The 27,454-nt window shown below is 43.7% G+C and overlaps 1 protein-coding gene across 2 annotated transcripts in view; it reads right to left on the bottom strand.

Annotated features, from left to right (window-relative positions):
• The window catches only part of GGT5 (gamma-glutamyltransferase 5), a 184,466-nt gene that overhangs the window by 80,534 nt on the left and 76,478 nt on the right, over nt 1-27,454 (bottom strand). For both annotated transcript variants that reach the window (XM_069757388.1, XM_069757378.1), the window contains exon 4: nt 2,832-3,021. In XM_069757388.1, coding sequence (XP_069613489.1) covers nt 2,832-3,021 — 190 coding nt within the window. The remainder of the gene's footprint in view (nt 1-2,831; nt 3,022-27,454) is intronic.

The following is a 27,454-nucleotide window of genomic DNA, read 5'->3' as shown; positions in this document are numbered from 1 at the left end:
TAAGGATGAAGGAGGTAGTATCTCTGCCTCTTTTTCCAAGAATGCAGAGGAGCTGCGGAGACACCATCACGTGTTTCTCAACGCAGGCAGTGAATAGCCAGGCCTTTCCCCGGGAAGGAACAACCAAGGGAAGGGCAGCATCCAATAAAGGAAAACATCCAATAAAGGAAAACCACCTATGCCAAGCATAGTATCCATCCACAGACAGCTGTTTTGGTTTTTTTTGCCCCTCATCAGTGTGGAGTAGGAAACTGGCTATCTGGAGCAGTGCCTAGTAGAAAGTCTAAAAAGGCACGGATGATTGACCTCATGGAGACCAAAACATCCAACACCGCGGAGACACCATCACGTGTTTCTCAACGCAGTGATCCAGAACACTGCCCCCAAATATGCAAATGCATGTAGAGGAGCTGCGGAGACACCATCACGTGTTTCTCAACGCAGGCAGTGAATAGCCAGGCCTTTCCCCGGGAAGGAACAACCAAGGGAAGGGCAGCATCCAATAAAGGAAAACATCCAATAAAGGAAAACCACCTATGCCAAGCATGGTATCCATCCACAGACAGCTGGTTTTCTTTTATTGGATGTTTTCCTTTATTGGATGCTGCCCTTCCCTTGGTTGTTGTGCGTTGAGAAACACGTGATGGTGTCTCCGCAGCTCCTCTACATGCATTTGCATATTTGGGGGCAGTGTTCTGGATCACTGCGTTGAGAAACACGTGATGGTGTCTCCGTGGTGTTGGATGTTTTGGTCTCCACGAGGTCAATCATCTGTGTCTTTTTCCAAGAATACAGTGCATCTCTAAAGTCGTTCAGGTACCCCAGCATACCCTTCAGACTAGCGAATCATATTTGCACAGATTTTAGATATTTCTTGTATCAATTGGGACTCCATTTAACAATGTACTTCTGACACCAATCAATAACAGGATTATGAATATGCAACCATGGAAGTTCCAGTACCAAACCCCAGGTAAATTATGCAAAACAAAACAGGAGATGTATTCAGAGTGGAACTATCCCACTTTAAGTGTGAAATCCACCGTTACCCCCTTGACCAGATTCCCGGGCTAACAGTTTCTTGTCAATGGCAAAGATTTGAATGGATCTTTCTAAACTAATCCTAATCCTAACTTCAAAACAAGTCCATAATCAATAAAGTTAGCAGACCAAAGTTAGAGACCCACAGTCAATGACCGCCAATGTTGATAAATAATAACACCTGGTTCTTGAAGGATAACACCATATTTTTCAGTACTTTATCACAGGAAGAAAAAGGTACCTGGGAGTCTGAGTGACCTTCCTGGCCGTCAGGCAGACTCAAACATTCCCTTGACAGTTTGCTTGCCTGAGGACGAGTTGGGCAATTTTTAATAAAATGTACAGAGAGACCACAGTACCTACAGAGTCCGAGATATTGTCTACATTTTTCTCCACAACACGAAGACTGGCAACTCTAACCTCCAATGGATTTACTACCAGTAAATGAACCTGCTCTGGGTAAGTATAAAAGGCAGCGTACTGTTTACACCATCTCTCACTGATTATGGGGTACATTCGTATGACTTGGGTCATGGCCTTTGCCAGAGAACAATGGTCATCATAAAGGACCAGAGCGTCATTAAGAGTTTCAGAAACGCTTTTGTGAAACAGGCACCTGAGAGCTGCATCGTTCCACAGAACTTCAGTGAACCTCTGGAATTCAGTGCAGTAGTCCTCAGCTGTGCGAATCCCGTGTGCCAGGTTCCTGATCTTAGCATCAGCAACCTGAATTCTGTCGGGTTTGTCATAGATCAGACCTAAATTGTCAAAAATGGTGTCCACAGAAGATCATTTTGGGGCTTGTGGAGACAAGGAAAATGCCCAGGTCTGAGGACCCCCTTGTAGGGACATGATTGTTCCCACACGCTGGAACTCATCCCTTGACGACCATGGACACAGGGTAAAAAATAACCTACAGTTCTCCCTGAACACCTGAAACTGCCCAACATTTATCAGGGAGGGCCATTACAGGTTCGGAAGAGACCAATTGTAAATCAAAGGGAACTGACGACACAGCCACTGCCAGCAATGGAGGGCAATAGGAAGTATTCATTAAATTAATTATCTGACCCTGCAATTGACATTGTGATGACTCCAGACTTTGGCATTCCTTAGCCAGCTCCTGAGTCATCTGCATCAAATTTGCCACCTGGTTACTAAGAACGTGAACAGGTTCCATACTGGTGAAAAAGAACAATGTATAGGCCATACGTAATGTGAAGCTCATTCACTTCTCACAGACAAGCCATGAGTGGGGATAGTCAAGGAGTCCAAGGTCAAAAGTCAGGAGGGTACATCATAAACAGAGGGAAGAGACAAAGGCATAGTCAGGAAATGGTCCTAGTTTAAAGTACCAGGGAGATAGCAGATCAGAACAAAGGGGTTAAACAGAGAGATGGTCAGAACAAGGTCTAAGGTCAGGCAATGAAAGATCAACAAGCAGAACACAAGGCACAAAGACTAACCACATTTAGTTGAATGTACCTCTGGCAGAGGTCTGGAACTAACAGCCCAGCTAAGTAGCAGAGCAATCACCTGGGACAAAGATCACCTGCAGACAGCCAGCACCTCCCAGTCTCAGATTGGATGGCCGAGCTGTCAATCAAAACACCGACAGCTCAGCACACCCCTGCATCAGACTGGACACTGAGCTGTCAATAACAGTACTGTCAGCTTTGCATGCCCCTGTACCAGATTGAACAGCTGAGCCATCAGTAAATGCATCCCAGACAAACTGAGGGGTGGAATCATGACAGTAGAAATGTTAACCCCCAAGTCCCAGCACTTACCACAATGAATTATTTCTTATTTGTTTTGAAGTAAAGCTGATGAATTTGACCACAACATTTGAGACCTTAATTCCATCTGTCACCAATTTGATTGTAGGCTGAAATAGAGCTTTCCAAGGTAATCGTCCATATCTCCTATGAGCAGACTCATAACCTCTCAGCTCTCCAGGAACACCAATCCATTGTGGTCCTAGAAAAGACAATCCTATTTTAGGGGACACTATTTTACTTGTTTTTCAATTATTTGCTGAATTTGTCTTTCCTTTACAAACACACATTAATACGTAATAAATACTGTTGATCTTAGACATATCATGTCACCTATAGAAATATATGAATCCATACTCTACCGCCAGGGGCAACTCTAGGTTCATGGGAGCCCTTGGTTGACAGGGTCAGAGTGGGCCTCTCTTTGCTTTCGATTTTTCTCCTTGCCTTCCAAAAACTATCATTTTGGGGTTAATATGACTTTCTGATCTTTTTTTTACTCCATTTTTTGGGGGGAGGTGAAGTGACCAAAAAACAGCAATTCTGTCATTTCAGATTTTCTTTTATGTTTTGGTGTTCACCAAATTTGTAAATATTAGAATATTTAATTAGACTGGACAGTTACAAATGCTGAAATACCAAATATGCTATAGTTTAACTCTCATCATCTTAAATGGTTAAAATTGCAAAGAAAAAACAAGCAACTTTGGAGTTTGCTTGTTATTAAAAAATGCTCTCCATCCTCAAAATGGAGGGATTTTTAATTCTATTGCTTACTGCTCATTGCCTAGGTAATCAGTCACCGCTACAGCATATTGGTAATGGCTGTTCCGCTAGGCAAGAATTGCAGTTCTTATAAGTTGTTTCTAGCAGATCTTGTAAGCAGCGGTGTAACTATAGTTAGATGGGCCGCAGTGCAAGATCTGAACCAGGGCCCCATCCTAGCATATATACTGTATATACGTCCTCCATCCTCATATATATGTTCCTCATTCTGGTATATATACAGTGGGACAAAAAAGTATTTAGTCAGTCAGCAATAGTGCAAGTTCCACCACTTAAAAAGATGAGAGGCGTCTGTAATTTACATCATAGGTAGACCTCAACTATGGGAGACAAAGTGAGAGAAAAAAATCCAGAAAATCACATTGTCTGTTTTTTTAACATTTTATTTGCATATTATGGTGGAAAATAAGAATTTGGTCAGAAACAAAATTTCATCTCAATACTTTGTAATATATCCTTTGTTGGCAATGACAGAGGTCAAACGTTTTCTGTAAGTCTTCACAAGGTTGCCACACACTGTTGTTGGTATGTTGGCCCATTCCTCCATGCAGATCTCCTCTAGAGCAGTGATGTTTTTGGCTTTTCGCTTGGCAACACGGACTTTCAACTCCCTCCAAAGGTTTTCTATAGGGTTGAGATCTGGAGACTGGCTAGGCCACTCCAGGACCTTGAAATGCTTCTTACGAAGCCATTCCTTCGTTACCCTGGCGGTGTGCTTTGGATCATTGTCATGTTGAAAGACCCAGCCACGTTTCATCTTCAATGCCCTTGCTGATGGAAGGAGGTTTGCACTCAAAATCTCACGATACATGGCCCCATTCATTCTTTCATGTACCCGGATCAGTCGTCCTGGCCCCTTTGCAGAGAAACAGCCCCAAAGCATGATGTTTCCACCACCATGCTTTACAGTAGGTATGGTGTTTGATGGATGCAACTCAGTATTCTTTTTCCTCCAAACACGACAAGTTGTGTTTCTACCAAACAGTTCCAGTTTGGTTTCATCAGACCATAGGACATTCTCCCAAAACTCCTCTGGATCATCCAAATGCTCTCTAGCAAACTTCAGACGGACCCGGACATGTACTGGCTTAAGCAGTGGGACACGTCTGGCACTGCAGGATCTGAGTCCATGGTGGCGTAGTGTGTTACTTATGGTAGGCCTTGTTACATTGGTCCCAGCTCTCTGCAGTTCATTCACTAGGTCCCCCCGTGTGGTTCTGGGATTTTTGCTCACCGTTCTTGTGATCATTCTGACCCCACGGGGTGGGATTTTGCGTGGAGCCCCAGATCGAGGGAGATTATCAGTGGTCTTGTATGTCTTCCATTTTCTAATTATTGCTCCCACTGTTGATTTCTTCACTCCAAGCTGGTTGGCTATTGCAGATTCAGTCTTCCCAGCCTGATGCAGGGCTACAATTTTGTTTCTGGTGTCCTTTGACAGCTCTTTGGTCTTCACCATAGTGGAGTTTGGAGTCAGACTGTTTGAGGGTGTGCACAGGTGTCTTTTTATACTGATAACAAGTTTAAACAGGTGCCATTACTACAGGTAATGAGTGGAGGAAAGAGGAGACTCTGAAAGAAGAAGTTACAGGTCTGTGAGAGCCAGAAATCTTGATTGTTTGTTTCTGACCAAATACTTATTTTCCACCATAATATGCAAAAAAAATGATAAAAAAACAGACAATGTGATTTTCTGGATTTTTTTTTCTCAGTTTGTCTCCCATAGTTGAGGTCTACCTATGATGTAAATTACAGACGCCTCTCATCTTTTTAAGTGGTGGAACTTGCACTATTGCTGACTGACTAAATACTTTTTTGCCCCACTGTATATATATATATATATATATATATAACCTCCATCCTGGTGTATTTTTCCCTCATCCTAGCCCCATCCTGGTATATATGTGAAGATGGCTCAAACTTAGACCTGAAACGTCGCCTCATGGGCTATTAACCCCATTACCCCCCCAAGGTGGTTTGCATGTTAATGACCAGGCCAATTTTTACAATTCTGTCCAGTGCCATTTTATGAGGTAATAACTCTGGAACGCTTCAACGGATCCCACTGATTTTTTCGTGACATATTGCACTTCATGATAGTGGTAATTTATTTGATATGACATGTTTATTTATGAAAAAAACTGAAATTTGAGAAAATTTGGAAAATGTAGCAATTTTCAAACTCTGAATTCATATGCCCTTCAATCAGAGAGATAATAAATAATATTTCGCACAAGTCTACTTTACTTCAGCACAACTTTTGAAACCAAATTGTTTTGGTTAGGAAGTTATAAGGGTTAAAAGTTGACCAGATATTTCATTTTTCCAACAAAATTTACAAAACCATCTTTTTAGGGACCACATTACATTTGAAATGACTTTGATGGCTCTATATGACAGAAAATACTCAAATGTTACAACAATCTAAAAACTACAACCCTCGAAGTGCTCAAAACGATATTCAAGAAGTTTATTAACCCTTCAGGTGCTTCAAAGGAAGTTTTGGAATATGTAAAAAAAAATGAACATTTACCTTTTTTTCACAAGGGTAACAGGAAAAAATAGACCCCCAAATTTTTGTGCAAATGGGGGAAAACCACAGTTTGGAACCACGGCAGAGCTCGAAAGGGAATGAGCGCCACTTGACTTTTGAATGTAAAATTTTCTGGCACAATTAGCAAACACCGTGTCATGTTTGGAGAGCCCCTGATGTGAAAATCCCCCACAAGTGACACTATTTTGGAAACTAGACCCCTCAGGGAAATTATCTAGATGTATGTTGACCACATTGAACACCCAGGTGCTTCACAGAAGTTTATAACATTGAGCAGTGAAAGTTAAAAAAAGATATATTTTCACAACAAAAATGTTTTTTTAGCCCCAAATTTTTCATAAGCGTAACAGGAGAAATTGCACCATAAAAATTGTTGTATAACGATAGCCCATAGGAGGAAGAAGAAAAAAAAGTACTGTTTAGGCGCACGGCATAGCTCGGAAGGGAAGAAGCGTCATTTTACTTTTTGAACGTAAAAGTTGATAGAATAATTAGAAGACAGCATGTCCCATTTGGAGAGCTCCTGATGTGCCCAAACAGTGGAAACCCCTCAGAGGTGACCCTATTTTGGAAACTAGGCCCCTCAAGGAATGTATATAGATGTGTGGTGAGCACTTTGACAATCAGGTGCTTCACAGGAGTTTATAACAATGAGTTGGGAAAATAAGAAAAAAGATCAAATTTTTCACACAAAAGTGTTGTTAGCCCCAAGTTTTTCCACAACAAAAGAAACCCCCCATATATGAGCTCATTTTACAAACTACTCTCCCCCTCCCCCTCTAGGGGTGTAGTGATCATATTGACACCACATGTGCCTCACAGAATTTTATACCATTGAGCGGTGAAGAAAGAATAAATTAAATTTTTACCACTAAAATGTTGTTTTAGCCCCAAGTTTTTAACTTTTCTAAGGTCTATTAGGAGAAATTTTTACAACAAACTGAGGTCCATTTTTGCTATATGCGCCACTAACCTCCATGTAATCGGGAAATACTTTCCGGGCACAGTGCAAAGCTCTGCCATATTACAGTGCAGATTTTACTGTTATGGTCTGCGGGTGCCATGACCCACTTGGAGAGCCCCAGAGGTGCCAGCACAGCAGAACCCCCCATAAGTGACCCCATTTTACAAAGTACACCTCTGTCTGCTCCATTACAGGGAAATTTCCGCTGAGAGTTCTGTATGAATCATGTATTTCAGAGATTTACACGGAAACCCTGGTGTAAGCACTCAGTGTAGAGCACATGATAAATGTGACCCAAAACCTTACTGCGATCTTTGGGAGGCAGAATTTAAAATAAAAAAATAGGCAGGTGAAGAATTGGTTTTATTTATTTTTTACGCCGTTTCTTGTACAGTATAAGTGATTAGACAACTTTATTCTTTGAGTCGGTGCAATTACAGCGATACCAGATTTATATCGGGTTTTTATGTTTGGCAGCTGTCACACACTAAAAGATGCTTTTTGCATTGCTATATTTTGGGACCTATAATGTTCCATATTCCGTCCGACAGAGTCATGTGAGGGCTTGTTTTTTGCATGACGAGTTGATGTTCTGATTGGTACCATTTTTGGGCACATGACATTTTTTGCTTGCTTTCTATTCTGATTTATGGGAGGCGTAATGAGCAAAAAACAGCAAATCAGGAGTTTTTTTCATGTCATTTCACATGTTGTAAAATTGATAAGGCAGCTTTATTCTTATAGTCAATACAATTACAATGATACCACATTTATATACAGTTGTACTCAAAAGTTTACATACACTGGCAGAATTTTTGCTTTCTTGGCCTTTTTCAGAGAATATGAATTATAACACCTTTTTCTCCACTCAAGGTTAGTGGTTGGGTGAAGCCACTTATTGTCAAACTACTGTGTTTTCTCTGACAACACAAAACATCCCAGTGACCCTACTCAAAAGTTCACAAACCCCATTTCTTAATGCCTTGTATTTCCCTCTCTAACATCAATGAAAGCTTGAAGTCTTTTGCGTTAGTTGTGGTTGAGGTTATTTATTTTCTCAGATGGTAAAGCTGCCCACTCTTCTTGGCAAAAAGCCTCCATTTCCTGTAAATTCCTGGGCTGTCTAGCATGAAATGCGTGCTTGAGATCTCCTCAGAATGGCTCAATGATATTGAGGTCAGGAGACTAAGATGGCCACTCCAGAACATACACTTTGTACTGCTGTAGACAATGACACATCGACTTGACCTTGTGTTTTGGATCGTTATCATGTTCGAATGTCAAGTACATCCCATGTGCAGCTTCTGGGCTGATGAGTGCAAATTTGCCTCCAGTTTTTGCTGATAACATGCTGTATTCATCTTTTCTTCAACTTTTACCAAGTTTCCTGTGCCTTTGAAGCTCATACATCCCCAAAACATCAGTGATCCACCTCTGTGCTTTACAGTAGGAATGGTGCTCCTTTCATCATAGGCCTTGTTGACCTCTCTCCACATGTATCTTTTATGGTTGTGGCCAAAAAGTTCAATTTTGGTCTCATCATTACAAATTACCTTGTTCCAGAAGTTTTGAGGCTTGTCTCTGCGCTGTTTAGCATATTATAATTTCAGGAGAACAAAAGGAGCGTTCAAAAAGCAAAATAAAAAAGTACAAAATTTTATTGAAACATCGAAGAAACACATACAAACAAATACTTAAAATAAAGACACTAAAGACCACCCCTTACACCCGCACTGGTCCTCAAAAATGTATCACATACTAATAGTACAGGAAAACGTGTCACACAGAAGTGGTACAAAGGGATAACCATGTCCATACATACCACTATAGACCAATTGGACTGCACACCTCAAAACACTATGTCTCTGGTCCCAAGTATAGACCTAAATGAGGCTTACAGACAGTACTGCAACATCAGGGGTCTACAGTCCAGGACACACTCTAGGAGACCAGTTAAACTGCCGGTACTGTGAATGCATATAGCGTAACAAACGCAGTGAAAGCAGTCTCCTAACGTTCGTCTTACCCGGGTGAAGGGATCGATAGAGTTGGGCGACACCCCCAACACGCGTTTCGCTCCAGCGTTCTATTTGCTTTCTCAAGGGGAAGTGTCTTTACTCCACCAGAGGGGCCTTATACCCAATACTTCCGGTCACATGATTAATCACGTGACCCGGAAGTCAGCGGGGCTGATAGTGAACGGCGCACGCGTCCATGGCCCCCGACGCCACAACCACCCCGCCCAGCCAGGCTACCGAGCCAAGTGAGTGGGAGCATGGGGTTACCATGACACCCAGTCACCGGCCAGGGACGCCGGGCAGCCGGACCGAGGAGGGGCGAAGCTGGGAGCAAACGGGCGCGTGCGCACTGCAGACCCGGGGGTCTTAATGAATCTCTCAATTTTGCCCCGTTTTTGTAGCCCCTGTTAAGATCTTTTTTCTTCCCTCCGCTGTAAGGTGTCTGCTTCACCTTTTTTAATTGTTTTAATCCTAATTATTTGTTTTTGTGTTTATCATAGTTTTTTTACATGGTGTTCCTGGTATCCTTTGAAAACTTGGACCTCAGACTGGCATGCTGAAAGATCATACGGACTCAATATATGCCTTCTATATGATTTGTCATTGTACTTATTTATATCTTATTTATATCTGGATCTCTCTGCAGCATTCGACACTGTGGATCATCAGCTCCTCCTCACTATGCTCCGCTCCATCGGCCTCAAGGACACCGTTCTCTCCTGGTTCTCCTCCTATCTCTCTGACCGATCCTTCACTGTATGTTTTGCTGGTTCCTCCTCCTCTCACCTTCCCCTTACTGTTGGGGTTCCTCAAGGATCAGTCCTAGGCCCCCTACTCTTCTCGTTGTATACTGCCCCTATTGGACAAACAATCAGTAGATTTGGTTTCCAGTACCATCTCTATGCTGACGACACCCAATTATACACTTCTGCTCCCGATATCACACCGACCTTTTTAGAAAACACCAGTGATTGTCTTACCGCTGTCTCTAACATCATGTCCTCCCTCTATCTGAAACTAAACCTGTCAAAAACTGAACTCCTCGTGTTCTCTCCCTCTACTAACCCACCTTTGCCTGACATTGCCATCTCCGTGTGCGGTTTCACCATTACTCCAAAGCAACATGCCCGCTGCCTTGGGGTCATCCTTGATTCTGACCTTTCATTCACCCCCTACATCCGATCACTGGCTCGCTCTTCTTACCTGCATCTCAAAAACATTTTTAGAATTCGCCCTTTTCTTAATTTCGACTCTGCAAAAACTCTGACTGTTTCACTTATTCATTCTCGTCTGGACTATTGTAACTCTCTACTAATCGGTCTCCCTCTTGCAAAACTCTCCCCGCTCCAATCTGTCCTGAATGCTGCAGCCAGGATCATATTCCTCACCAACCGTTACACCGATGCCTCTACCCTGTGCCAGTCATTACACTGGCTACCCATCCACTCCAGAATCCAGTACAAAACTACTACCCTCATCCACAAAGCACTCCATGGCTCAGCACCACCCTACATCTCCTCCCTGGTATCAGTCTACCACCCTACCCGTGCCCTCCGCTCCGCTAATGACCTCAGGTTAGCATCCTCAATAATCAGAACCTCCCACTCCCGTCTCCAAGACTTTACACGTGCTGCGCCGATTCTTTGGAATGCACTACCTAGGTTAATACGATTAATCCCCAATCCCCACAGTTGTAAGCATGCCCTAAAAACTCATTTGTTCAGACTGGCCTACCGCCTCAATGCATTAACCTAACGATCCCTGTGTGGCCTATTTATAAAAAAAAAAAAAAAAAAAAAGGTTCCTCGCATCATGTTCTCATACACTTTATGCAGTATTAGCCCTCTGTGTCTGTACTGCTACATACTTAGGCAGGTAACTGGTTCATGCAGCTTTACATGAACACCTGAGCCTTACACTATAGCTGGTCCGAATAACTAAAGCAATTGTTACCATCCACCTCTCGTGTCTCCCCTTTTCCCCATAGTTTGTAAGCTTGCGAGCAGGGCCCTCACTCCTCCTGGTATCTGTTTTGAACTGTATTTCTGTTATGCTGTAATGTCTATTGTCTGTACAAGTCCCCTCTATAATTTGTAAAGCGCTGCGGAATATGTTGGCGCTATATAAATAAAATTATTATTATTATTATTATCTTGTTTGTGACTAAATATCTTTTATCACATTGTCATTATCTTATTGTTAGATGTGACTAATCCTTGTCATTATATTGTGTCTGTTGTGTACATTCTCCTTTAAGTATCTCCATGCCTTGGAACGGTCCTGGCCTGCAGTGCGCCCGTTTGCTCCCGACTACGCCCCTCCTCAGTCCGGCCGCCCGGCGTCCCTGGCCGGTGACTGGGTGTCATGGTAACCCCATGCTCCCACTCACTTGGCTCGGTAGCCTGGCTGGGCGGGGTGGTTGCCGCGTCAGGGGCCATGGACGCGTGCGCCGTTCACTAGCAGCCCCGCTGACTTCCGGGTCACGTGATTAATCATGTGACCGGAAGTATTGGATATAAGGCCCCTCTGGTGGAGTAAAGACACTTCCCCTTGAGAAAGCAAATAGAACGCTGGAGCGAAACGCGCGTCGGGTGTGTCGCCCAACTCTATCGATCCCTTCACCCGGGTAAGAGGAACGTTAGGAGACTGCTTTCACTGCGTTTGTTACGCTATATGCATTCACAGTACCGGCAGTTTAACTGGTCTCCTAGAGTGTGTCCTGGACTGTAGACCGCTGATGTTGCAGTACTGTCTGTAAGCCTCATTTAGGTCTATACTTGGGACCAGAGACATAGTGTTTTGAGGTGTGCAGTCCAATTGGTCTATAGTGGTATGTATGGACATGGTTATCCCTTTGTACCACTTCTGTGTGACACGTTTTCCTGTACTATTAGTATGTGATACATTTTTGAGGACCAGTGCGGGTGTAAGGGGTGGTCTTTAGTGTCTTTATTTTAAGTATTTGTTTGTATGTGTTTCTTCGATGTTTCAATAAAATTTTGTACTTTTTTATTTTGCTTTTTGAACGCTCCTTTTGTTCTCCTGAAATTATATTAGTGCCTTTTGGAGCAGGAATTGACAGTGTCCAGGACATGGTTTTTGGACACTTTGCACTATGAGCCTGGATTTATATATATTGAGCTGTTTAGCATATTGTAGGTGAGATGCTTTGTGCCATTTGCACAGTAATGACTTTCTTGTGTCGACTTGAACATGCAGCCCATTTTTCTTCAAGTGCCTCCTTATTGTGCATGTTGAAACAGCCACACCATTAGTTTTCAGAGAGTCCTGTTTTTCAGCTGATATTATTTGTGGGTTTTTCTTTGCATCCCGAACAATTTTCCTGGCAGTAGTGGATGACATTTTTGTTGGTCTACCTGACCATGGTTTGTTTTTTTTACAGAGCCCCTGATTTTCCATTTGTTAATCACAGTTTGAACGCTGCTGATTGGCATTACCATTTCCTTAGATATCTTTTTGTATCCCTTTCCTGTTTTATACAGTTCAACTACCTTTACCCGTAGATCCGTTGACAATTCTTTTGCTTTCCCCATGACTCACAATCCAGAAACAGTCAAATAAATAAGGCAGCACACTGCGGCGCTAAAACATGCAAACATGAAACATGAAAATTGAACTGCATTACTGCACTAGAAATATGAAAAAATGAGAGCATTTAGCGCATAAATTGGCCAATTGATGTGTACCTGGTAGCCACATTAGGGAATCTCTCATATACCAGGTCCTAAACTTTCCTTTCCTCGCTGAGAATAAACGTCTTCATCTGAATGGGTACCTGTGAAACCTCTTCTCAGACTAAATTTCTCTCTCTCTGTGGAAGGCTAATGGACCTGCTGCGATTAAAACACCTGTGGCTAAGAGGCGGAGGAGTGTTCAGTCAGAAGGCTAATGAATACAAATTTAAAAAAACTGACCATCACTTCCAAACATAGAATAAGTGTGAACACTTACACAATAAGTGTGAGCACTCCTCCGCCTCTTACCCACAGGTGTTTTAATGACAGCAGGTCCATTACCCCTCCACAGAGAGAAATTAAGTCTAAGAAGAGGTTTCACAGGTACCCATTCAAATGAAGACGTTTATTCTCAGCGAGGAAAGGAAAGTTTAGGACCTGGTATACGAGAGATGCCCTAATGTGGCTACCAGGTACACATGAATTGGCCAATTTATGCGCTAAACGCTCTCATTTTTTCATATTTCTAGTGCAGTAATGCAGTTCAATATTTTAATGTTTCATATTTGCATGTTTTAGCGCCGCAGTGTGCTGCCTTATTTATTTGACTGTGTACAAGTTGTTGACTCTATGTTCAGCACCTGTTCACACTTGGAAGTGACGGTCAGTTTTTTGAAATTTGAATTCACAATCCAGAAACGTCAGTGGCTGGATGAAAGATGCAAGAGTCTGTCTGGATCCCAGACACTCACTCAGCTTTTATGCACACACACTGATTACAAGGAAACAGGTCACAGGTGAGAATGTTACCTTTAGTAGCCATTCAAACCCCAAATCACTAGGGTATGCGAGCTTTTGATCCATTTAATTTGGATGTTTTGGGTTGTCATTATGATTTAAAAAGAGAAAGTAGTTTGACAATAAATGGCTACACCCAACCATTAGCCATGATTGGAGAAAAAGCTTTGGTGTTATCATTCATATTCTCTGAAGAATAAAAAAGACAAGAAAGGAAAAATTCTACTGTGGTAAGTAAACTTTTGCGCACAACTGATTATATATATATATATATCTATCCTGGTATATATGTTCCCCTTCCTGGTATATATGTCCCTTATTCCGGGCCCCATCCTGGTTTATATAACTCCCAAACCTGACAGGTGTGTCCCTTATCCTGAGCCCTATTCTGGTGTTTACATATCCCCCATCTTTGCATATATGTCATTTATCCTGCACCCTTTCCTAGTGTCTATCCTCCATTCTGATATATGCTGTATATTTCCCATCCTGGTATATGTCCCATGGTCTTCCGCTGTTCTTTAATGCTTAGAAAAAAAATAAACAATTACTCATCTTCCCTCTGCTTCCCCACTAGGTGGAGTCCTCTTCTGAAGACAGCAGCTGACTTTAGTCTGAAAGCGATGGAAGTAGATTTAGTCACTTCCATGCACCCCCAGTAAGGCTACTTTCACACTAGCATTTTCTGGCGTACGTCGCAGTGCGTCGCTTAGGTGAAAAACGCATCATGCAAAAGTGCCTGCAGGATGCGTTCTCCATACACTTGTATTACCGACGCATTGCGACGTAAGGCCACTAGTGTTGAGCGATACCGTCCGATACTTGAAAGTATCGGTATCGGATAGTATCGGCCGATACCCGAAAAGTATCGGATATCGCCGATACCCGATACCAATACAAGTCAATGGGACACCAAGTATCGGAAGGTATCCTGATGGTTCCCAGGGTCTGAAGGAGAGGAAACTCTCCTTCAGGCCCTGGGATCCATATTAATGTGTAAAATAAAGAATTAAAATAAAAAATATTGATATAATTACCTCTCCGGAGGCCCCTGGACATCACCGCTGGTAACCGGCAGCCTTCTTTGCTTATAATGAGCGCGTTTAGGACCTGAGAATGACGTTGCGGCTTCTGATTGGTCGCGTGCCGCTCATGTGACCGCCACGCGACCAATCAGAAGCCGCAATGTCATTCTCAGGTCCTAAATTCCAAGAATGAGGAGTTTAGGACCAGAGAATGACGTCGCGGCTTCTGATTGGTCATGTGGCGGTCACATGAGCGGCACGCGACCAATCAGAAGCCGTGACGTCATGGAAGTCCCTAAACGCGCTCATTTTAAACAAAGAAGGCTGCCGGTTACCAGCGGTGATGTCCAGGGGCCTCCGGAGAGGTGAGTATATCAATATTTTTTATTTTAATTCTTTATTTTACACATTAATATGGATCCGATACCGATTCCTGATACCACAAAAGTATCGGAACTCGGTATCGGAATTCCGATACTGCAAGTATCGGCCGATACCCGATACTTGCGGTATCGGAATGCTCAACACTAATGGCCACACGTCGCATCTGTCGTGTGACGGATGCGTCGTGTTTTGGCGGACCGTCGGCCCCAAAAAAGTTCCATGTAACATTTTTTTGTATGTTGAGTCCGCCATTTCCGACCGCGCATGCGTGGCCGAAACTCCGCCCCCTCCTCCCTGGACATTACAATGGGGCAGCGGATGTGTTGTAAAACTGCATCCGCTGCCCCCGTTGTTCATTTTTTTCCCAGCTTGCGTCGACGGCCCCGTACCGATGCTAGTGTGAAAGTAGCCTAATATGCACGCCAGTGTCAGCTGCGGTTTGGCCGGCAGCGTATATTGCCACGCACGGACCTGACGGGTTTCTGTGCTGCAATACCCGTCACCTGAATGTGCATCCAAGGGTGTACAACTAGTTAAATATCGTGCTGGCGTCAGCATGCCCTCCCCCATGGGCCTGGTTGCGGTCGTGACCTCTGCAACCACAGTTGTTAAGCCCCTGCTTGTAAGTGCTACTCTAAACCTAGACGGATTGCTGGATCTGGTGCACTTCAGTATCCATGGGCTCCCAATGCAGTGCTCTGAGTTTAACTATACAGAGCAGCATAAAAACATGCTCACAAAGATTCCTGTGAGCAACATTCCCTTGGTAGAAACCACAAAAATTAGCACTAAAGAAAAAAGTCCATATCTCTGGAAACTTATGGCGGATTAAAACAAAAAAGGAATGCTCTGAGGAACAGTAGGGATAAAATACAATTTGCATTCAGGCAGATCCCCATTGGGTGACATTGCATGGAAACTTGTACACTGCAACTTTTAATGATACCATAGAGTGCAAGCACACGCACACAGCTCTCACTATTGAACGCCACCATGGTACATGCAGCACTGAATTACATTTGGCAATGGCTAGTGCCTCGAAAAGGATATTATTTGTGGGTGGAGAATATGCATTCTGCATTCCTGACCCCCCCCACCTGTGGTGCATGCCACAGAGTCAGTGTATCCTATTTGCTGTGTATACAGTAGTGATGGTGTCTCCTATGTGAAGTACACAGCAGTATCAGTGTATCCTATGTGATGTATAAATTAGAATTTCAGTGTATCCTGTATGATGTATATACCACAGTAGGTACAGTATATCCATGTGATGTATTCAGTAGTCTCAGTGTCTCCTATGCAAAGTAAAATTTAGAATCTCAGTGTATTCTATATGATATATATACAGCAATCGGTGTATCCATTTGATGTAAATGTGACGCCCCAGGGTCCTGGTCGTCACAGTGGAATTGCTTTCCTCATGGGGAGAGTGATGTCACGCTTGGAAGGGAAGGAAGATCTCTATCACCAGGTAATCACCATACACACAACATGTTCCAACTCCAGGCCAGAAGGGGGAGCTCTGAACCCGGATTAAGGGGAACTTCCCTACATTCTGGTCTGGAGGGAAAGAAAGGGAGGCAGTCTGTCAGAGGACAGAGAAGAGAGCAGTCAGACCTTGAGTGTCGGAAGGACTGAAGGGACCATGCAGCCAGATTTGCTGCAGCTCCTGGAGAAAGAGAGAGAATATGAAAGGAAGAATATTGTTTAGTGAGCGTGCAGGAGAAGGAAGCACAGGAGAGTGACACCAGGGGAGCAGAGCAGTGTTTGGGCTACTTCTCTAGCTGAGCGCAGATTTTGGTAGCCGGAAGACCGAGGCTGTGTCGGACTCTAGGAGGCATAGCAGAAATCGGAGGACAGCTTGATTATTACAAGTAACCTGTCCGCCCTAGTACCCAGGAGGCACAGTGGCATATAGAGCCTGGGTCATGATAGAGACCCTGTAAAAAGGCTCGAGCCACCTGTCATACGGGTTTGTGTCCTAACCTATATGGAGGACAGAGAGAACTGTGAGGAACTTGCCAGAAGCCATAGGCAGTAAGGGACTACAACTTCACTGAGCAAATGGGAAGGCTTCTAACCCCACCTGGTAAAGGGGACTCTGAATTTGCTTCCAAGCCAGCCGGACCCTGTCTGTAGCTGTGATCTGGTGCCCTGGACTGCGGTTGCATGAAGCTTCAGTAAACCAAGTAAATAAACTGCAAACCTCTGTCCTCCGTTTTTACTGCACCATTCACTATCTCCATCTACACATCGAGAGCCCTGGGGATCTACTTCACCTGTGGGAAGTTAAACCATCTGGCTGCCATAACATCACTTCAGAGGACCCCTTTAAGCAGCATCGGTCCCTACTGACCAAATACCACAGGTGGCGTCACGAACACAAACTTTATTCAAAACCCCTTTAAAGACCTTTACCTTTTAATTCGGCGCCCAGGGCCACGGACCGGGTCACAGCCACCGTGACATCCCCTTCAAGTACCGGGCCCGATACCAAGTACTCCACGACCCTGGCGGGCAACTCATAAACAGTAGTCGCAGTGTATCCTATGTGATGTACGGTTGAAACTAAAAGTTTATATACACTATTTAAAAAGAATAATGAGAGAAAGAGAATGTTTTAAGGCATTTTTATTACTTACTGCAAAGTCAAAAGTTTACATACATTTCATTAGTATTTGGTACCATTGCTCTTAAACTGAACGACTTGGGTCAAATGTTTGGGTTATCCTGCCACAAGCTTCTCACAATAGTTAATAGTTGGTCAGAATTTGGGCCCATTCCTCCTGACAAAACTGGTGTAACTGATCCAGGTTTGTATGTTACCTTGCTCGCACCTGCCTTTTCAGCTTTGCTCATAAATTTTCAATAGGATTGAGATCAGAGCTTTGTGATGGCCACTCCAAAACATTGACTTTGTTATCCCCACTTTGTTACCATTTTGGCAGTATGTTTTGGGTCATTGTTCATTTGGAGACCCCAGATTTCTGCCCAAGGTTTAACCAGGCTGATGTCTTGAGATGTTGCTTCAGTATTGCCACATAATCTTCGTTTCTCATTATGCAATCTATTTTGTGAAGTGCACCAGTCCCTCCTGCAGCAAAACAAACCCACAACATGATGCCGCCACGCCCGTGTTTCACAGTTGGGATAGCGCTCTTAGGTTTCCAAGTTTCTCCCTTTTTCCTTCAAATGTAACGATGGTCATTATGCACAAAAAGTTCAATTTTATTTTCATCAGACCACTGGACATATCTCCAAAAATGAAGGTCTTTGCTCCTGCGTGCATTTGCTATTGCATTACGTCCGATGGCAGAACCCCTGCTTTGATACGAGCTTCGGCGGTTAGCCTGCATCAAAGCCGGGACATGTCAGCAATAGGTGCGGGCTGAATCGTGATCCGTCCGTGCCTATTAACTAGTTAAATTTAACAAGCGCTTCCAACCATCTGGCTGGAAATGCACGCACCGCTGACCCCCGTCACTTGATCAGGGGTCAGCGATGCATCGGCATGAAAACCAGAGGTCTCCTGCAGACCTCTATGGTTGTTGATGCCAGACTGCTGTCAGCGACACCCTGTGGTCAGCGCTCATAGCAATGCTGTAATTCAGCTACATAGGGGCGATCTCAGCATCGCCCCTATGTAGCAGAGCCAATCAGGCTATGCCAGCTTCTAGCCTCCCATGGAGGCTATTGAAGCATGGCAAAAGTTTAAAAAAAATGTTTTTACAAATATGAAAAAAATAAAATAAAACATAAAAGTTCAAATCACCCCCCTTTCGCCCCATTCAAAATAAAAAAAAATAAAAAAAATCAAACCTACATATATTTGGTATCGCCGAGTTCAGAATCGCCCGATCTATCAATAAAAAAAAGAAATAACCTGATCGCCAAACGGCGTAGCAAGAAAAAAAACTCAAAACATCATAATTAAGTTTTTTTGGTCGCCAAAGAACGTATCTGCACCAAAATGGTATCATTAAAAACGTCAGCTCAGCATGCAAAAAATAAGCCCTCACCCAACCCGAAATCACAAAAAATGGAGAGGCTACTGTTCTCAGAAAATTGTGCAAACATTTTTTTTTTTTTAGCATTTAGTGAACCTAGCAAAAAAGCCAAACAAGAAACAAGTGTGGGATTGCACTTTTTTGCAATTTCACCGCACTTGGAATTTTTTTCACGTTTTCTAGTACACGACATGGTAAAATCAATGGTATTGTTCAAGAGTACAACTCGTCCTGCAAAAAATAACATGGCCATATTGACGGAAAAAATTAAAAAGTTATGGCTCTGGGAAGGAGGGGAGCGAAAAATGAAAACGCAAAACCGAAAAAAGCTCCGGTCATTAAGAGGTTAATCTGGCTTTTTTATGTTTGTTTTGGAGTAATGGCAGAGCTGCCCTTCAGCTCATGTTGATACAGTACTTGTTTCACTGTGGATATTGACACAATCTTACCAGCTTCCGCCATCATCAAATTGTACCCAAGGATGAGCAAGACTTCTCTTCTGGATATCTTGGCTGATTTCATTACACTTTCCCATGATGCTACACAAAGAAGCAGTGTGTTTCAGGTGTGCATTAAAATACATCCACAGGTGCGTCTCTAATAAACTTAGATGTTACAAAACAAAACTTATCAGAAGCTTCCAAGCACATGACATCATCATGTAAGCAGTCCATTTTGACACTGGCAGTGTTAGCAGCTAGATTTTAGCTAGTTAGCTAGGTGGTTGTTTCTTACTCAGTTTAGCTAGGCAGTGTCCTGTGTGGCTGTTAAATCAGGTCCACAGAGACAGTCGGGCACATTTCATACATGTGTGTGTTGCACACTGCTTCTATTGTGCTCCAATATATAGTGTTCTAAATCTTATTTTTTCACTAGCTAAATGTGAAACAGCATGCCATATCACACTTTGTCATTTAGTGCTGTGGTGACATCGTTTTGTGATTTGAGCTGTTGTGCATGAATAAATATTTTTGGGGCAGTTGCTAGTGTGAGTCACTATGCCATATGTCACCTTGTTATTTAGAGGCAGTGAAATTCCACAGCATGCATAGCTCATGCACATTAAAAAAATAATATTTTTTTCTGTTGCTAAATGTGATATAGCCTGCTGAATTCCACGTTGTAATTTTGTGGCAGTGATATGAAGCTGTCTGCAGACCTAATGCACATTAAAAAAATATATAATTTTTTCTGATGCTGAACGGAACGTGATACAGCCCGCCATATCCCATGTTGTCATTTTGTGGTGGTTATATGAAGCTGTCTGCAGACCTAGCACACATTTTAAAAAATATATAATTTTTTCTGTTGCAAAATGTGATACAGCCTGTCGTATCCCATGTTGTCATTTTGTTGTGTTAAAACTGTCTGCAGACCTCAAGTACATAACAAAAAAAAAATTCTGGGGCTAATTTTGCAATTTTTTGGCGGTGAAATTGTGTGTACTGTTATGATTAGGTAATTCAGAACCACAATGGACCTTGAAGTTCAGAGCACACAAGTGACCTGACAATAACCAAAAGACATAGGACGAGCTCTGAGACGTGGGAACTCTGCTAACCGCAATCCCTAATCCTATCCAACCACACTAGAGGCAGCCGTGGATTGCGCCTAACGCTCCCTATGCAACTCGGCACAGCCTGAGAAACTAGCTAGGCCTAAGATAGAAAAATAAGCCTACCTTGCCTCAGAGAAATACCCCAAAGGAAAAGGCAGCCCCCCACATATAATGACTGTGAGTAGAGATGAAAATACAAACGCAGAGATGAAATAGATTTAGCAAAGTGAGGCCCAACTTACTGAACAGACCGAAGATAGGAAAGATAACTTTGCGGTCAACACAAAACCCTACAAACAACCATGCAGAGGGGGCAAAAAGACCCTCCGCACCGACTAATGGTACGGAGGTGCTCCCTCTGCGTCCCAGAGCTTCCAGCAAGCAAGAAAAACCAATAAAGCAAGCTGGACAGAAAAAATAGCAAACAAAAATAACACAAGCAAAACTTAGCTTATGCAGAGCTGACAGGCCACAGGAACGATCCAGGAGGAAGCAAGACCAATACTAGAACATTGACTGGAGGCCAGGAGCAAAGCACTAGGTGGAGTTAAATAGAGCAGCACCTAACGACTTCACCACATCACCTGAGGAAGGAAACTCAGAAGCCGCAGTACTACTCACATCCACCAACGGAAGGTCATAGACAGAATCAGCCGAAGTACCACTTGTGACCACAGGAGGGAGCTCTGCCACAGAATTCACAACAGTACCCCCCCCCTTGAGGAGGGGTCACCGAACCCTCACCAGAGCCCCCAGGCCGACCAGGATGAGCCATATGAAAGGCACGAACAAGATCGGCAGCATGGACATCAGAGGCAAAGACCCAGGAATTATCTTCCTGACCATAACCCTTCCACTTAACCAGATACTGGAGTTTCCGTCTCGAAACACGAGAATCCAAAATCTTCTCCACAATATACTCCAACTCCCCCTCCACCAAAACCGGGGCAAGAGGATCAAGAGATGGAACCATAGGTGCCACGTATCTCCGCAACAATGACCTATGGAATACGTTATGGATGGAAAAAGAATCTGGAAGGGTCAAACGAAAAGACACAGGATTAAGAACCTCAGAAATCCTATACGGACCAATGAAACAAGGCTTAAACTTAGGAGAGGAAACCTTCATAGGAATATGACGAGATGACAACCAAACCAAATCCCCAACACGAAGTCGGGGACCCACACAGCGTCTGCGATTAGCGAAACGTTGAGCCTTCTCCTGGGACAAGGTCAAATTGTCCACTACATGAGTCCAAATCTGCTGTAACCTGTCCACCACCGTATCCACACCAGGACAGTCCGAAGACTCAACCTGCCCTGAAGAGAAACGAGGATGGAACCCAGAGTTGAGAAAAACGGCGAAACCAAAGTAGCCGAGCTGGCCCGATTATTAAGGGCGAACTCAGCCAAAGGCAAGAAGGACACCCAATCATCCTGATCAGCAGAAACAAAGCATCTCAGATATGTTTCCAAGGTCTGATTGGTTCGTTCGGTCTGGCCATTAGTCTGAGGATGGAAAGCCGAGGAAAAAGACAAATCAATGCCCATCCTAGCACAAAAAGCTCGCCAAAACCTCGAAACAAACTGGGAACCTCTGTCAGAAACGATGTTCTCTGGAATGCCATGTAAACGAACCACATGCTGGAAGGACAATGGCACCAAATCAGAGGAGGAAGGTAATTATTATTATTATTATTATTTATTTATATAGCACCATTGATTCCATGGTGCTGTACATGAGAAGGGGTTACATACAAGTTACAAATATCACATACAGTAAACAAACTAACAATGACGGACTGATACAGAGGGGCGAGGACCCTGCCCTTGCGGGCTTACATTCTACAGGACAGAATTTAGACAAAGGTACCAAATGGATCATCTTAGAGAAGCGATCACAAACCACCCAAATGACCGACATTTTTTAAGAGATGGGGAGATCCGAAATAAAATCCATAGAGATATGTGTCCAAGGCCTCTTCGGGACCGGCAAGGGCAAAAGCAACCCACTGGCACGAGAACAGCAGGGCTTAGCCCGAGCACAAATCCCACAGGACTGCACAAAAGAACGCACATCCCGCGACAGAGACGGCCACCAAAATGATCTAGCCACTAAATCTCTGGTACCAAAGATTCCAGGATGACCAGCCAACACCGAACAATGAACCTCAGAGATAACTTTATTCGTCCACCTATCAGGGACAAACAGTTTCTCCGCTGGGCAACGATCAGGTTTATTAGCCTGAAATTTTTGCAGCACCCGCCGCAAATCCGGGGAGATGGCAGACAAAATTACTCCCTCTTTGAGAATACCTGCCGGCTCAGACAAACCCGGAGAGTCGGGCACAAAACTCCTAGACAGGGCATCTGCCTTCACATTTTTAGAGCCCGGAAGGTACGAAACCACAAAGTCAAAACGGGAGAGAAACAGCGACCAACGAGCCTGTCTAGGATTCAACCGTTTGGCAGACTCGAGATAAGTCAAGTTCTTGTGATCAGTCAAGACCACCACGCGATGCTTAGCTCCTTCAAGCCAATGACGCCAATCCTCGAATGCCCACTTCATGGCCAGCAACTCTCGATTGCCAACATCATAATTTCGCTCAGCAGGCGAAAACTTCCTGGAAAAGAAGCGCTTTCATCACCGAGCAATCAGAACTTCTCTGCGACAAAACAGCCCCCGCTCCAATTTCAGAAGCATCAACCTCGACCTGGAACGGAAGCGAAACATCTGGTTGACACAACACAGGGGCAGAAGAAAAATGACGCTTTAACTCTTGAAAAGCTTCCACAGCAGCAGAAGACCAATTGACCACATCAGCACCCTTCTTGGTCAAATCGGTCAATGGTTTAGCAATACTAGAAAAATTACAGATGAAGCGACGATAAAAATTAGCAAAGCCCAGGAACTTTTGCAGACTCTTCAGAGATGTCGGCTGAGTCCAATCATAGATGGCCTGGACCTTAACAGGGTCCATCTCGATAGTAGAAGGGGAAAAAATGAACCCCAAAAATGAAACCTTCTGAACACCAAAGAGACACTTTGATCCCTTCACAAACAAAGAATTAGCACGCAGGACCTGGAACACCATTCTGACCTGCTTCACATGAGACTCCCAATCATCCGAGAAGACCAAAATATCATCCAAGTATACAATCAGGAATTTATCCAGGTACTCTCGGAAGATGTCATGCATAAAGGACTGAAACACCGATGGAGCATTGGCAAGTCCGAAAGGCATAACTAGGTACTCAAAATGGCCCTCGGGTGTATTAAATGCAGTTTTCCATTCATCGCCCCGCTTAATACGCACAAGATTATACGCACCACGAAGATCTATCTTGGTGAACCAACTAGCCCCCTTGATCCGAGCAAACAAATCAGATAGCAGCGGCAAGGGGTACTGAAATTTGACCGTGATTTTATTTAGAAGGCAGTAATCTATACAAGGTCTCAGCGAACCATCCTTCTTGGCCACAAAGAAGAACCCCGGTCCCAATGGCGACTGTGTCCAGTTTTGGGCACCGGTGCTCAGGAAGGATATAATGGAACTAGAGAGAGTACAAAGAAGGGCAACAAAATTAATAAAGGGGATGGGAGAACTACAATACCCAGATAGATTAGCGAAATTAGAATTATTTAGTCTAGAAAAAAGACGACTGAGGGGCGATCTAATAACCATGTATAAGTATATAAGGGGACAATACAAATATCTCGCTGAGGATCTGTTTATACCAAGGAAGGTGACGGGCACAAGGGGGCATTCTTTGCGTCTGGAGGAGAGAAGGTTTTTCCACCAACATAGAAGAGGATTCTTTACTGTTAGGGCAGTGAGAACCTGGAATTGCTTGCCTGAGGAGGTGGTGATGGCGAACTCAGTCGAGGGGTTCAAGAGAGGCCTGGATGTCTTCCGGGAGCAGAACAATATTGTATCATACAATTAGGTTCTGTAGAAGGACGTAGATCAGGGGATTTATTATGATGGAATATAGGCTGAACTGGATGGACATGTCTTTTTTCGGCCTTACTAACTATGTTACTAAGTTACTATGTTACTATGATGACGGGCGAATATGACCTTTCTCCAAGGACTCCTTCACGTAACTCCGCATAGCGGCGTGCTCAGGTACAGATAAATTAAACAGTCGACCTTTAGGAAACTTACTACCAGGAATCAAATCGATAGCACAATCACAATCCCTATGCGGAGGTAGGGCATTGGACTTGGGCTCATCAAATACATCCCGGTAATCAGACAAGAACTCTGGGACCTCAGAAGGGGTGGATGACGAAATAGACAGAAATGGGACATCACCATGTACCCCCTGACAACCCCAGCTGGACACAGACATTGATTTCCAATCTAATACTGGGTTATGGACTTGTAGCCATGGCAACCCCAACACGACCACATCATGCAGATTATGCAACACCAGAAAGCGAATATCCTCCTGATGTGCAGGAGCCATGCACATGGTCAGCTGGGTCCAGTACTGAGGCTTATTCTTGGCCAAAGGCGTAGCATCAATTCCTCTCAATGGAATAGGACACTGCAAGGGCTCCAAGAAAAACCCACAACGCCTAGCATACTCCAAGTCCATCAAATTCAGGGCAGCGCCTGAATCCACAAATGCCATGACAGAATAAGATGACAAAGAGCAGATCAAAGTAACGGACAAAAGAAATTTTGACTGCACCGTACCAATGGTGGCAGACCTAGCGAACCGCTTAGTGCGCTTAGGACAATCGGAGATAGCATGAGTGGAATCACCACAGTAGAAACACAGCCCATTCTGACGTCTGTGTTCTTGCCGTTCAACTCTGGTCAAAGTCCTATCGCACTGCATAGGCTCAGGTTTATGCTCGGATAATACCGCCAAATGGTGCACAGATTTACGCTCACGCAAGCGTCGACCGATCTGAATGGCCAAAGACATAGACTCATTCAGACCAGCAGGCATGGGAAATCCCACCATGACATCCTTAAGGGCTTCAGAGAGACCCTTTCTGAAAATAGCTGCCAGCGCACCTTCATTCCATTGAGTGAGCACGGACCACTTTCTAAACTTCTGACAATAAATCTCTATCTCATCCTGACCCTGACACAGAGCCAGCAAATTTTTCTCTGCCTGATCCACCGAATTAGGTTCATCGTACAGCAATCCGAGCGCCAGGAAAAACGCATCAATATTACATAATGCAGGATCTCCTGGCGCAAGGGAAAATGCCCAGTCTTGAGGGTCGCCACGTAATAAAGAAATAATGATCCTAACTTGTTGAACTGGGTCACCAGAGGAGCGAGGTTTCAAAGCCAGAAACAGTTTACAATTATTTTTGAAACTCAGAAATTTAGCTCTATCTCCAGAAAACAAATCAGGAATAGGAATTCTTGGTTCTAACATAGAATTCTGAACCACAAAGTCTTGAATATTTTGTGCTCTTGCAGTGAGATGATCCACACATGAAGACAGACCTTTAATGTCCATCACTACACCTGTGTCCTGAACCACCCAAATGTCTAGGGGAAAAAAAAGGCAAAACACAGTGCAAAGAAAAAAAAATGGTCTCAGAACTTCTTTTTTCCCTCTATTGAGAAGCATTAGTACTTTGGGCCTCCAGTACTGTTATGATTAGGTAATTCAGAACCACAATGGACCTTGAAGTTCAGAGCACACAAGTGACCTGACAATAACCAAAAGACATAGGACGAGCTCTGACGTGGGAACTCTGCTAACCGCAATCCCTAATACTATCCAACCACACTAGAGGCAGCCGTGGATTGCGCTTAACGCTCCCTATGCAACTCGGCACAGCCTGAGAAACTAGCTAGGCCTAAGATAGAAAAATAAGCCTACCTTGCCTCAGAGAAATACCCCAAAGGAAAAGGCAGCCCCCCACATATAATGACTGTGAGTAGAGATGAAAATACAAACGCAGAGATGAAATAGATTTAGCAAAGTGAGGCCCAACTTACTGAACAGACCGAAGATAGGAAAGATAACTTTGCGGTCAACACAAAACCCTACAAACAACCACGCAGAGGGGGCAAAAAGACCCTCCGCACCGACTAACGGTACGGAGGTGCTCCCTCTGCGTCCCAGAGCTTCCAGCAAGCAAGAAAAACCAATAAAGCAAGCTGGACAGAAAAAATAGCAAACAAAAATAACACAAGCAAAACTTAGCTTATGCAGAGCAGGCAGGCCACAGGAACAATCCAGGAGGAAGCAAGACCAATACTAGAACATTGACTGGAGGCCAGGAGCAAAGCACTAGGTGGAGTTAAATAGAGCAGCACCTAACGACTTCACCACATCACCTGAGGAAGGACACTCAGAAGCCGCAGTACCACTCACATCCACCAACGGAAGCTCATAGACAGAATCGCCGAAGTACCACTTGTGACCACAGGAGGGAGCTCTGCCACAGAATTCACAACAGTGTACAGAGTTGTTGCACATAGAAAAAACAACATTTTTGTGGTTTTACAAATGTGACACAGCAGGCTAAATCCGAATTTGAAATTGTTTGGAGAATATTTTCCATGTTATACAGGCGTCACCTACACAAAAAAAAAATTCTTCTGTTACTAACGTCGTACAGTGGAGGGCATCTCACTTTCAAATTGTTTGTAGTATCTAGTCCGTTATAGAGGCCTCATCCACAGGCTCCCCAAAAACTCTTGTGTTACTAACATCATACAGTAGGGAATATCTCACTTTCAAATTGTTTGTAGCATCTAGTCTGTTAGGTGGCCTCATCCACAGCCCTCCCCCCCCCCCCAAAAAAAAAAATATTGTATTACTAACATCATACAGTAGGGGAGATCTAATTTTAAAATAGTT

The sequence above is a fragment of the Ranitomeya imitator genome, chromosome 1 (genome assembly GCF_032444005.1).
Source record: "Ranitomeya imitator isolate aRanImi1 chromosome 1, aRanImi1.pri, whole genome shotgun sequence".
NCBI lineage: Eukaryota > Metazoa > Chordata > Amphibia > Anura > Dendrobatidae > Ranitomeya > Ranitomeya imitator.
This window is presented reverse-complemented; position numbering and strand designations above follow the sequence as displayed.